General features: G+C 44.3%; 1 protein-coding gene across 2 annotated transcripts in view; it reads right to left on the bottom strand.

The window, feature by feature from the left end:
• Positions 1–13,020, bottom strand: part of SMAP1 (small ArfGAP 1) — a 179,713-nt gene that overhangs the window by 20,069 nt on the left and 146,624 nt on the right. For both annotated transcript variants that reach the window (XM_066604375.1, XM_066604383.1), the window contains one exon: positions 2,749–2,876. In XM_066604375.1, the coding sequence (XP_066460472.1) occupies positions 2,749–2,876 (128 nt within the window). The remainder of the gene's footprint in view (positions 1–2,748; positions 2,877–13,020) is intronic.

Raw genomic sequence — 13,020 nt, 5'->3', positions numbered from 1 at the left:
TTTGGTTCATCTTGCCTTCAAAAAACCCAAACCAAAAAGAAACCAAACAATTTAGGGGATCAAAAGAGCCAAATGCCACACAAACAACAAGCCCTTAAACATCTCCATCGATGGAATGCACTGATGCAAAAAGCAAAAAACAAAAACAAACAAACACATGATGGCCTCGGAGTTGGTGGTATGGGACGCCTTTAAGGCTTTTATCAGGGGGTCCTTTACTTCAGTTATAGCCGAATATAGAAGGTCCCGGCAGGCCACCCGATTGGACTTGGAACACCGCCTTGACTCAGCAGAGGCCAAACATATAGCAGATCCCTCCCCGCAAACTTCCTTAGCTCTTAATGACCTGTGACGGGAATACAAACTGCTACTTGTTGAATACACAAAAAAGCTTATTTACTATCGTCATCAGATTTTTGACCAGGGAGATAAAAACTTTCACCTGCTGGCCTACTTGGCCAGGGAGGACCAGTCACTGCCACTGATTACAGTGCCCTAATACATGACTCCAAGCTCATTAACCAAGCGTTTGCCCAAGACCTATACACCTCCAAGCTTATCTCGATGACATCCCTTTCCCCACACTGAGCCAAGGATAGTGCAGTCCACATGGATGGTGCCCTGAATAGAGAGGAAATAACTGAGGCCATTAAGTCACTCCCAACAGGAAATCACCAGGGGTAGACAGGCTCCCTGGAGAGTGGTATAAATAGAATGCAGAACTCTTGGCCCCTCGACTCTTAACACCGTGCAACTCTATACTGCAGGAGAGGGCTCTGCCGGATACCATGCGCAAGGCCCTAATAGTCATGATCCCTAAAACTGCAAAAGACCCTAACTGCGGCTCCTACCAGCCCACTTCACTCCTTAATAACGACGTGAAAATTCTTGCAAAAATACTGGCAACGCGTATAAATTCAGTCCTTGGGGAGATTATACACGCTGACCAGTCTGGCTTCATGCCTAGCAAAAGCACAGATATGAACGCAAGACGACTTTTTAACCATCTGACATATGAGCACACTAACTGTGGGAAGCGTACTTTGGTGTTTATAGACCAAGCAAAGGCCTTAGACTCTGTAGAGCGGAGGTACTTGTGGGCAGTGATGCAGTGGTTTGGGTTCGGGCGAGCTTTTGTTAAGTGGGTTAGGATCCTTTATGACTCCCTAGTGGCCAATATTAAAACCAACGATCATGTTTCTGCCCAGTTTTCTCTGGATAGGGTTACAAGGCAGGGTTGTCCTCTGTCCCCGGCCCAGTTTGCCCTTGCTATTGAGCCTCCTGCGATCCAGGTTAATTGGGACAAACCCCACTCTCTGGCAGTGGATCCTGCGCCAGCTGAGCCTCCTCTACCGGCCCCGCTGAGTTGGAAAGCTTATTTGGGCATTGAGGTGTCAGCAACTGTCCCTACTTTCTACAAACTTAATCTCGTCTCTCTCCTGAGCTGGGCTGAGGCGGTGTGCTGGACCCCTCTCCTGCTTACTCTTGTGGGCAGAATAAACTTGCTAAAGATGAAGCTATTGCCAAAATTTTTGTATGTTTTGCATAACTCCCCTGTGTTAAGTTCCAAAAACGTTTTTTTACCAGACTTTGTAGGATTGTGCTGCGTATTTTGTGGAGGGGCACTCCGCCCAGGATTAGATTGGAGACTCTGTGCCTTCCGGTGAGCGGGGGAGGACTGGGCTTACAACACTTCTATTATTTTATGGCTAGCCAGTTGGTGTACGCTGGATGGTGGCTGCCTTCGTCAGATTATAATCCAGTGGTGGGCCTGGAACGTAGAGTGGTGGGCCCTGCTCCTATCGGTGGCTGCAGCAACTCAAGCGTTATACAAGTTGCTGCTCTTTTATGCCAAAAAAGGTAATTTTGCTAAGCTGGAAACACCCTGTGAGGCCGACCAGGAATGCATGTGTGCGAGTGGTAAATTCCGCAATTCCAATGTACAAGCTGACATACATGGCCAGGAGATGCCCAAAGAAATTTGATAAGATGTGAGGTGGCTGGGTGAGTTGTCCTGCAACGGCAGCGGCAGCCCCGGACTAGGTATTAATAGGGAAATGGGTTGAGGGGCACCCGCCTGAAGTGTCTCTTAAGCTGCATCCATTCTTTTGGGAGTCACGCTGGGGGGTTAGGGGAGGGGGGAGTTATTTTTGTTGTTTACCTTTTTCTTGTTCTTGGTTAAAGTTAAAATATAATTTTCTAGCCAAGTACTATGTGTCAGGAGGAATGTATGCATATATATGGGCAATGACAGTTCTCCTGTTTTTGTATTTATGCAATGTTCTATATCATTGCGATGGGCACCTGTGGTGCCAGCTGTCGTCTGCCTATTTGTTAATTGTCTTGGCTAAATAAAAAAGTCCTTAAAAAAATAAATGAAAAAAATACACACACATACATACATATACACACACACACACACACACACACACACACACACACACGTTGGTATTGCTGTGATTGTACCAACCCACAGAAAAAAAGTTACCATACCATTTATGCCGTATAGTGTATGCTGTAAAAACCAAAAACACAATGGCAGAATGGATGTTTTTTTTGTTCCCCCCCGCCCCCCACCCCCCCAAAGTACTGAAAGTCATACAATACATTATATATACCCCAAATTTGTACCACTAAAACTACAGCTTGCTAGAAAACGAGTTATTTTTAAGGGACCTGATCAACCAAAATAGATACCATAATGACGGTGATGGGTCCTCTACGGTGCAGAGAGCAGTACCAAATTACCTGCGATGTAGTTGAAGACGATGCTGGTAGGGGATTGGAGATCATTGGACCAAATATATCCAGATCATCATTTAATGTGCTTGCTGTAGATGCACTGCCGTTCGCCACTGGTACTTCAGCAGGAGTATCTAAATGTCAAACAAAAAAAAAAAAAAAAATCCATGAAAAAAAAAAAAAACAGCATAGAAACCATATTCAACTCTACTAAAACATTTTCACTAACGATCCACTACTCCCCACTATAACTTGTGTGACGGATAGACGGCTTCCAGTTGCAATAAAAATTAAAAAATTACGGCTCTAGGAATAAGATGATGAAAAAAAAAAAAAAGAAAAATTAGTTGGTCATTAAGGTGCCAACAGGCTTTAGTACTGAAGGGTTAATTCTGAAAGTCCACACATCACATATTGATAGTTTTCTTTTCAATTCATTAAGGGGGTGTACAAAGGATACTTTAAAAAAAAGCGTTTCACTGATATAATATACACCCATTCATACTTATACTTGTCATGAATATAGCCAGATTTAGGAATTCACTTTTTATTCCGGTGTTCAAAGTAACCGTTCTCCATTTGCAGATTCTGCACATCCTCATAGTGTAGCTCATGCTTAGAATGCAGTTCCAACGTACTGGCACGCTTCATAAATGAATGCACAAAGGGGACTACAAATCAAATGAGCATCATAGATATAGTCAAGAAACAACAGAAGTTGCTATAGCAATGAGGAGAGTCAAGGTTGTGAACCTCTCACTTTCAAAAGCTTCGATTTCATTTTGCTGCACCAAGCAGAGCTCTGAAAGCGATCCGCGCCTCACATATACTAGTCAGATGAGGCCATTTCATTTTAAGATTTTCAATTTTGATGCTTTTCCAGAACTCATCCAAAATTCATACATGCACGGCCATCTGCAGCCTGGGGATACGGCTGTACGGGTACTGGTAGATTGCTTGTACGCAGATACCATCTCGCTACCTAGATGTCTAGCTTTACAAGGCACCATTCCAGCGTGGTACCTTCATTTGCCTCCCCCTAATAGGACTGATCCAACCGTGTATAATCGCCAGTGCGTGTGTCCAAATAGTAATACCGACATGGCCAAAACACACTTCTCATAGTTGCCTAAATACAAGTGGTATAGAGGGATGCCACCAGCTACGCTGCAAAAATAATGTGCTATACAGGGTCTACGTGCCACATTTATATAAAATACCGAGCTCAAATAACTGCTCCATAAATAAAGTCATCTAATAACTGTTATAGAACGCCTAAAACACCACTTTTAATATAATTACTAAAATTATGACGGCCACAAGACTTTGGTGACTATTGTGATGTTACCTTCAAAAGGGGTGGCCGATGTCTACTGTGCAACCCAACGGCTGCCCAGGCACAGGTGTAGCCTTCAACTAGACGCCCACAAGGTGAAAACAGCAGGGATGGCAGCCGCTAGAAATGCTGTAAACTCAGCACAACATGGCCGCCACTAAGGCTGCGGCTACATGGAGAGTTTCTGTAGTACAACTTTCCAATTGTAACCATTGAGTGACAGCTGCAACTCAGTCTTCAACTGGACAGTAGCTGTAGCTTCACAGTTAGAATTTAAGGGGCTCTACAAAAATTCTCCCATGTAGCTCCAACCTAAAATGTACACAAGGGGTGCGGCCACAGAGCTTCCGAGATTGCAGAATAGAAAAACCTGCTTGGTATACAACAATGCATTTAATATAAGTTGGCAACTTGTCAGAAGCGGCAATTGAAAGACTCCTTTTTTTTTAATTATGCAGCTTTCTATCATACTTTTGGTATTAATTCCTCATGGTTATTAGACTATCCTTAAGATACTGTAAGTCATCAATATCAGAACTGTAGCATGCCAGAAGAAGCAAAACTCTGTCCACTGTGCAGGGGCCCAGGATGATACTGCATCTCTCCCGGTCACTTCATTGGGCGATAGCGGAGGTACCACTCCGAGCCATCACATAATGTTGTGCTTCTTCAGGAACTGGAGGGGTGCTGAAAGTTGGACCTCGTAGATTTGATCTCATACGCGGATAGGTCATCAATAGTATAATGCTGGAAAACCGATTTAAGATCTCTTCTTGCAGTTCCTGTACAATAGCCTTTTGGGGTGTTTCAGACAGCTCTCGGACAGCGCACTCCATATTGAGCAGGTACCAGCTGAGTTAAGTATCAGACACCTGCCTGCAACAGTCTCTACTAGAGATGATATCAGCTATTTAACGAACATGGCATCTAAAGTGTTAGACAGGTTGGGGGTGTTGGCCTCCCTTTCTTAGCCCCACTAGATCCCTGTAACCCGTTGTGGGGTGCAAATGCATTGCTAGATCAGCTTAGTGTAAGTCTCCACACCCGTCATGTATTAAAGTATAAAGGGCTTGTTACAAGGACAACTGTTACCTGGAATACAGCCTGATGCGTCCTGAAGTGTTCAGCAGCAAAGCACGCTTACGTGCACTTCCTCTCAGTTTATTTCGGTGGGGCCGCTGGAAATAGCCAACTCAGCCATCTACAGTAGTCCCACTGAAGTGAATGGAGAGGACGTGCAAATATGTGTTCTTCACTGCTGAACACTTCATGACGCATCAGGCTGTATTCCAGGTAAAGACTGTCATAAAACAAGCCTTTTAAGTTTGATCGACGGCAGAACTTAATAGGCTAACCGTGTAGATTAGAAAATACAAGTCATTACATGTTCAACTTCCCTAGTGGCAATTAAGTGGGAAAATATATAAACTAAAAGCTCACCCCATCCCCCTCTCTCCTCAACCAAAAAATAAAGAATAACAAAAATCAGTATTGTCGTATTCACTTTACTTGTCCTACATGGCGAAAGTGCCATGAAATGAGCGGACTTTAAGGACCGAGGCTTTTTTTTTTTTTTCAATATATAAGGCTGCCTGCACACGGCTGGGTTGGATTCCGAATGCAGAATCCGTCCCTGTCAGTAGTGGTGTCTGTGTGTACCTGCTTTCTCTTTTCTTCATCTGTACTGTGGATGGTCCGCACGGCTCGCCATCGGACGTGCGAAGTACAGATTTTTTTCTTTAACTCCTGCTTTTCCTTTGTCATTGCCTAGCCAATGCCTTTAATGAGGCAGTCAAAGCGGAATCCGCGCAAAAATAGAACATGCTGCAATTTTTCCTCAGCGAGCGGAAAATCACGATTGATTTTCACTCGTGTAGAGGAAAAAGTGATTTTCACTAGCATGTATATGGGCAGTATCTGCTGCGGAATCTGGAGGCGGACACCTGCTACGGATTCCACAATGCAAATTCACCCGTGTGCAAGCGGCTTAAAGTGCTGAGCTAAATACCTAAGCACAGAAATGATTGTGAATGTGATCCCCAACAGATAATACACACAACATAGTACTTTTAGTGGTGCTGCGGTTTTTAGACATGTACATTTTGCACATACAGGTCAGTACACATGCAAGTCAGCTAGTTCTTAACGAGAGCAAAAACAAATGATCAATTTCCCCGGCGCTGGATGACAGCAGCCTTTAGTGTAACATCTAACAGGAACCAATTTCCCTGCTTCCTAATGTAAAAACATTCAGATGTAGGCCAAACTTTCCACTGGGATTCAGACCTGACTCTAGCTTCCATGCTGGTTTGGTCAGGATGACCTTGTACTATTTCGAGGCATACTGCGTTCCAGACACACACCTCTAATACACCGTGCTCCAGCAACGCAACATTGTATCATAATGCCAAGTCAAGATAGAACCCTAAACGTGCTACTCACCGGGTGAGAGCCGGCCAACAACACAAACCAAAGAAAATAAGTCTGACGTGAATTAAATGTGAATTCATGAGAACATCTATCATTTTTACATTTAATGGAACCCCCGCACAACCCTGCTGTACATTATGCTTTGTAAAAGCTCCACTTTCTACATTGTTAGGGCCCTTTAAAACGCAAGGATAATCTTTCAAATGACTGAAAGATTTAGCGATTTGCCTAAAGTTTTAATATCCATTAATATTTTATCATCTTCATTTGCATGTAAAAGGACCTCCAGGATTTGTCTGCAGAGCCCAGTGTGTGTTTAAATACACTCCCAGCTGTGTGAATAGCTGCCGACATTCCATTATTTACGCAGGACTATGTCCGTAACAAGAGGGCATCTGCTATGTCTAGAAGAAAGCAGGTTTTATCACCAATGCAGGAGGGGGTTCTTTACTGTAAGAGCAGTGAGACTGTGGAACTCTCTGCCTGAGGACGTGGTGATGGCAAAATCCATAGAGGAATTTAAGAGGGGACTAGATGCCTTTCTAGAGCGGAAGAATATTACAGGATATAGACATTAGGGGGATCAGCAGGTTTGTAGTTCCAGGTTTTACAGTCAGGTAGGAACTATTAAAGGGGTTGTCCCGCGGCAGCAAGTGGGTCTATACACTTCTGTATGGCCATATTAATGCACTTTGTAATGTACATTGTGCATTAATTATGAGCCATACAGAAGTTATAAAAAGTTTTTTACTTACCTGCTCCGTTGCTGGCGTCCTCGTCTCCATGGTGCCGACTAATTTTCGCCCTCCGATGGCCAAATTAGCCGCGCTTGCGCAGTCCGGGTCTTCTGCAATCTTCTATGGAGCCGCTCGTGCAGAATGCAGGCTCCGTGTAGCTCCGCCCCGTCACGTGCCGATTCCAGCCAATCAGGAGGCTGGAATCGGCAATGGACCGCACAGAAGAGCTGCGGTCCACGAAGACAGAGGATCCCGGCGGCCTTCTTCAGCGGTAAGTATTGAAGTCACCGGAGCGCGGGGATTAAGGTAAGCGCTCCGGTAAGCTTCCTTTACCTCCCTGCATCGGGGTTGTCTCGCGCCGACCGGGGGGGGGGGGGTTGAAAAAAAAAAAAACCTGTTTCGGCGCGGGACAACCCCTTTAAGGTTAATCCAGGGATTATTCCTATTGCCATTACGGAGTTGGGAAGGAATTTTCCCCCAAATGGGCTAATTGGCTTCTGCCTCTTGTGGTTTTTTTGCCTTCCTCTGGATCAACTAGAGGGTGGAAATAGACTGAACTAGATGGACATTGTCTTTATTCAGCCTAACATACTATGTTACCATGTATTATTTCCCTCGCAGCTGCCAGAAGATTGCATTGTTCTCCTCATGGCTAGTGTAAACAAACATCCTGCAGTCTACTGAAAGATGAGCAATATACATTCAGTTGGATTGTATTTGCGCAGTCTTTCAGCAGCTGAACGATGGATTTTAGGCTGGATTCACACATTTTCACGCCTGGCCGATATATACTGCCCCCCTGATGCGTTGGTTTACAATGCATCAGTGCACATAGGTGTATTTCCGTGGCGTAAAAGCGCCCGGCCATGGCAGTGCATTTCGGCTGGACGCCTTACGCCGGCTGCATGGACTCCTATGGGAGCCTCTAACAGCTGCTGGAGAAGAAAGGTGGGAGGGAGTATAGCAGCGTGACTGCCAAACTCCCACCCCCTTCCCTGATCCTCTCCTGGCCGGCTGTTAGCAATGGGAGGGGCGGAGCCAAGCTCAACTTGTCCCGCCCCCTCCCATTACTGGCTGCGACAAGGGGCAGAGAGGGCGGGAACTTTGCACATTAGCTCCTGCCCCGTCCTGCCTCCTCCCCTTGCAGAGACCCGGGAAGGGGGAGAACAATTTGGCAGAGCTAAACTGTCTCCCCCTGCCCAACAGCACTGCCCCGCTCAGGCCGTCTGAACGGACGCAGAAACGTTAGTTTTGGAGGACCAGAACACCGCGGACATCGCAGAGGACGGTGGTGTGTACTCTCGGCTACCCTCCTATCCGGTGGATTCTGGCGATTGCGTGACCGGGGGTGCTTTTTTTTTAAACGTGAATGTCAATATGACTTTCTAATGTTAAAAATGCACGGCACTAAAATCGCAAGTTGGTGCTTTGCGATTTTTGTGCGTTGCGGTTTTAACATTAGAAAGTCCTATTGGCATTCGCATTAAAAAAACACAACGATATCGCCATCGAAATTGTGAAGACACGCTTATACCCACGACCGTGAATGTAACAAGACAACATCCTCTACGTCTAGAGGAAAGAAGGTTTTATCATCACCAACACAGAAGGAGGTTCTTTACTGTAAGAGCAGTGAGACTGTGGAACTCTCTGCCCGAGGATGTGAAGATGGAGAGTTCTATAAAAGTTTAAGATGGGCCTAGACGCCTCTCTTGAGTGTAACAATATTACATGTTATAGTCACAGATTACTTCACAAGGGTTGTTAATCCAGGGATTACTCTGACTGTCAGATTTGGAGTCTTAAGGAAATAAAAAAAAGAAAAAAGAAGAAATTTGACTTCTACCTCACAGGAAGGAGGGGGTTGCTTTCCTCTGGATCAACACGGGGGGGGGGGGGGGGGGGTAAATAGGCTGAACATATTTCTGGTTTCAGCATTACAAACTGTATTTCTATGTCAATTACTTCAATGGTTAAGAACTTGTGTGGCAACAGTTCACATTTGCGTTACAGATTTTCACTTGAATTCTGCCTATTTTCAGTTTTTTGAGCAGAAAAAGAGATTTCATATGAAATTAAGAGTTTTCATTTTTCCCCATTAATTTCAATGTTTTTTTTTTATTTGTTAAATAAAAAATTGCTGTTTTTTTCTATTATGGTTTAGTTTATTTAATTGAAAGTATTTTGTATTTTCAGAAACCCATTAAACCTAGTGGGGGGGAAACCGGAAATACTCAATTCCATCTTTCTGCAACAGAAACTGAAAAGATGGATTTCAAACAGAAAGCAAAGCAATTGTGAAGCATCCTTCACATTCCGACGGCAGTGAGAGTGTTAAAACACTATTGAAAGTCCTAAGACTACTTGTGTGCAGCCCACAGCTTCCACATAGTCACCATGGCACTTACCAAGGAGTGACATCTCCGCTGTCCTGGGGCTACGAGCCAGATGGCTGAGCAGCAGGAAAAATGTCTACGATTTCTGAAATGCTCAGGAGGCGATGAAAGTTGTGAAGTAAGCATGAGCTGCAGCATAAGACAGGTAATCGTGCAAAACCTACTCAATAACATGCCATAAAACACCGCACAAAAAGGGATGGAAAGCAATTAATAAAGAAATAGCCGACTATCAATTTTTTTTTACAAGCAGCTAAAATTTTCCAGTCTGTGGAATGCATGCCTGGTGAACGCCGCGGACCGCGCCGATACAGGACATGAATTTTACAACGAGGAATATCTAGATCACAAAACAAAAAGATGAGGTTCTGAATGATGAAAATAGGAATAAATCGCTGGGGAGAAAAACACACAGGCCATTAATCAAGTGTCTGCAGGTGGGGGACGCACAGCACTAATAACTAGAATGAGCCATGGAAGGCGCTTTTCCACAACTGTGATATGGGTGCGACTACAAGGGGTAAATCCCCTTTTCAGCACAGCACATTCCCCCAAACAGGATCACCAGTGCTGGCACAATTTATCAAACATGGGTGAGAAATCTCAACCCAAACAACATGCGTACCAGCTATTCACAGGTAACATGGACATGCCACAACCTATACTCTACGGAGATATTTACCGTTCTAGGTTTAAAACTTTAAAGGCCCATTTACACAGGATGAGTGTCAGGCAAACGATGGCCGACACTTGTGCCTGTGTCTCCGTGCTCCTGCACAGGAGCTAGCAGAGCTGTCTAGCTCACTGAGCGGCCAGCAGAGGGTTTGGGCAGTGCAGGAGATTTCTCTCCTCTCGCTCCCCTGCCCCTCTCCACTGATATAATACAGCGGCTGTTCACTACTGAACGGCCGCTGTTTAAACTGAACAATGAGATAATCGCTCATCTTTTATGCAGCATAAACGATGAGCTCATCGCTCATCATTCAGTTTCAACAGCGGCCGTGTAAATGGAACCTAAGAGATCCAAAAGTAAGTCTGCTCCCAGGGATATGGGCTTACAATGCACATGAGTCCAACTGGACCGGGCCCCCAATTTGTTTTCCAGAAAGTAGTTACAGGGCAGCGGGTAAATCGGGTCAGATAATGAGTATAGAGGAGAGCATAGTGGTGGATTATCCCTAGCACCATAGGGAATTGGGTTCTGTATTTTGCAATACCTGTCTGCGCCTTAATATCCTATCTTATATATCCGTTTTGGGATACTGCTCTACTCCCGTAGGTGAAAGGACAAGGCTGGGACATCCTGCTCATGATTTCCCTGGATTTACGATGGAACTTTATATTTTTCACAGGAGATAGAGACTTGGGGTGGGAGTGGGGACTGTTGTGGGCTGATTGGTTAAAACAAAAATGCTCAATAAGTAGTTACAGCAGTAGTTTTCCTTTCATTGGCCCAGTTTCATTAAGTCAAATGCAGCTTACAGATTAGGGACAATGTTTGAGCGCTTACAATGGCTGGCCTTTCTCAAGCTTGAAAAACAGCCATCCATTATATGGGGGTGACTCACTGTCCCTTCTGTGTAGTGCGTTTAACATAAGAGAAAGAATGCTGTTGCTGCAACTATTTTCTGGAAATCTTGCTGTTGGAAGAAAGGACCACTCTGCGTTGGGGTGCATGTATTCTTCCACCATTTGAAGTATGTTGCCGTTTCATTCATTGGTAAACCTTGGACCCCAACGTGTGTCATTTTGTGTGGATTGGGCTATTATTTTTATACCCATAGGCAGGGCTGTATTCACCCTTAGGGACTGGAGTTCCAGTACCTAGGGCAGGAATTTTCAGAGGGCGGCTCCAGAGCACCCGATTCTAAAAAAAAGTTTTAACCCCCTCCCCACCAGACTTTTGATCAAAACTGCTGGCGGAGAAGCAGGGGAGTCCACACATGGCCGAACTGACAGAACACTAGCTATCTTATTATAATTACTTCTATAACCAGCATGGCATTGCTACAGGGACATATTCATGGAGGGTAGTGTGCGCTCCTTGATTTCTCCTCTAGAAACCCCCCTTTCTTGCACCGTGGGGTTATGCAGTCCCAGCCTTTATTGCCACAAATCTGAATGCTAATCATTCTGTGTAAATGCTGCCAGCGACTGAACGATGATGATTTGTGTATAGTTTCTGGCTCATTTTGTGCAGATACAAAAGTCAAATGTCGAACTGCCTGTGCAAATATTCATTTCATCTATGAACGACTGCCTGTTTACCGGGAACGGAAGTGGACGGCCAGATGTCATCTCCGTCCACTCCGCCTTCATTCACTCCTATGAGTACACACAGTAGTCATAATGGCTGGGGTGACTGCTGGGTGCTTAAGAGTCTGGCAGTCGTCCCATGTAAAAGCGCTTTTAGTGCCTAGGGCTGCATGAGCTGTAAATACAGCACTGCCCTTAGACATGGTTAGGTAGAAGGTTTGTGCTCCATCTCCCAACAGCTCTGTACTACTGTCAACAGTTCTGAATCATAGAACTGCATATGGATGAGGATACACTAACAAACATGCCCAAGTCCTATAGCATACTGAAGATCAGATAATAGAACAGCTATTAGTTAGTACCTAACACTTCATGGAAAACTGGAGGAGAGGTTTGTACCTCAAGTTCTGCTGACTATACAGAGAAGACCAAAACAAGAAAAGCTTCAAACATTTTTGCCAAAAATATCACCAGCTATGTTTAAGAGCCAAACTTCCTTAAACAATTGAAACAGCTGAAGGGTTCTGGAGGTTCTGAGAATAAGACTCGTTGCTACACTCGTTCACTTGTAGTACAAGAGCCACATCTGTGGTTTATTGTAACAGTTTCATAAACCATTCCGAGTTGAACAGAATTAGGCCGTTTGTACATAAGATAATACATTATCAGCTTGTCTCCGATACAGAATTGGAATCCAAAAAAAAAAAAGGACATCCATGAGGACTGGTTTCACTATGATGAATTCTAGTTATTCACATTATGATTGTTTTCCGTTAGAGAAACCAAGTAATCTTGTGGATATGATATCTTTTAATGGCTAACAAAAATACATGATGTTATAGCGAGCTTTCAAACTTCTCCGGATTCCTCCTCAGGCATAATGACAGATCCGAAGCGGCATGCATACATACATATTTACTTATGACAAGGCACAGACATGAATGTGATTAATTTGCACTTAAGAGGATACTACAACAGGATAAGTAGAGAAATAAACACTTTAATAATCCACTAATAAAGCTGTGAAGGTTTTATGGTCCCTTAATTAGTGTTAGGGGGTCACCAGGCCAGAGTGTTATCTCTGCTATAGATTTCTCATATTTCCCAGTCATGCGTGAATCCT

The sequence above is a fragment of the Eleutherodactylus coqui genome, chromosome 1 (genome assembly GCF_035609145.1).
Source record: "Eleutherodactylus coqui strain aEleCoq1 chromosome 1, aEleCoq1.hap1, whole genome shotgun sequence".
Lineage (NCBI taxonomy): Eukaryota > Metazoa > Chordata > Amphibia > Anura > Eleutherodactylidae > Eleutherodactylus > Eleutherodactylus coqui.
This window is presented reverse-complemented; position numbering and strand designations above follow the sequence as displayed.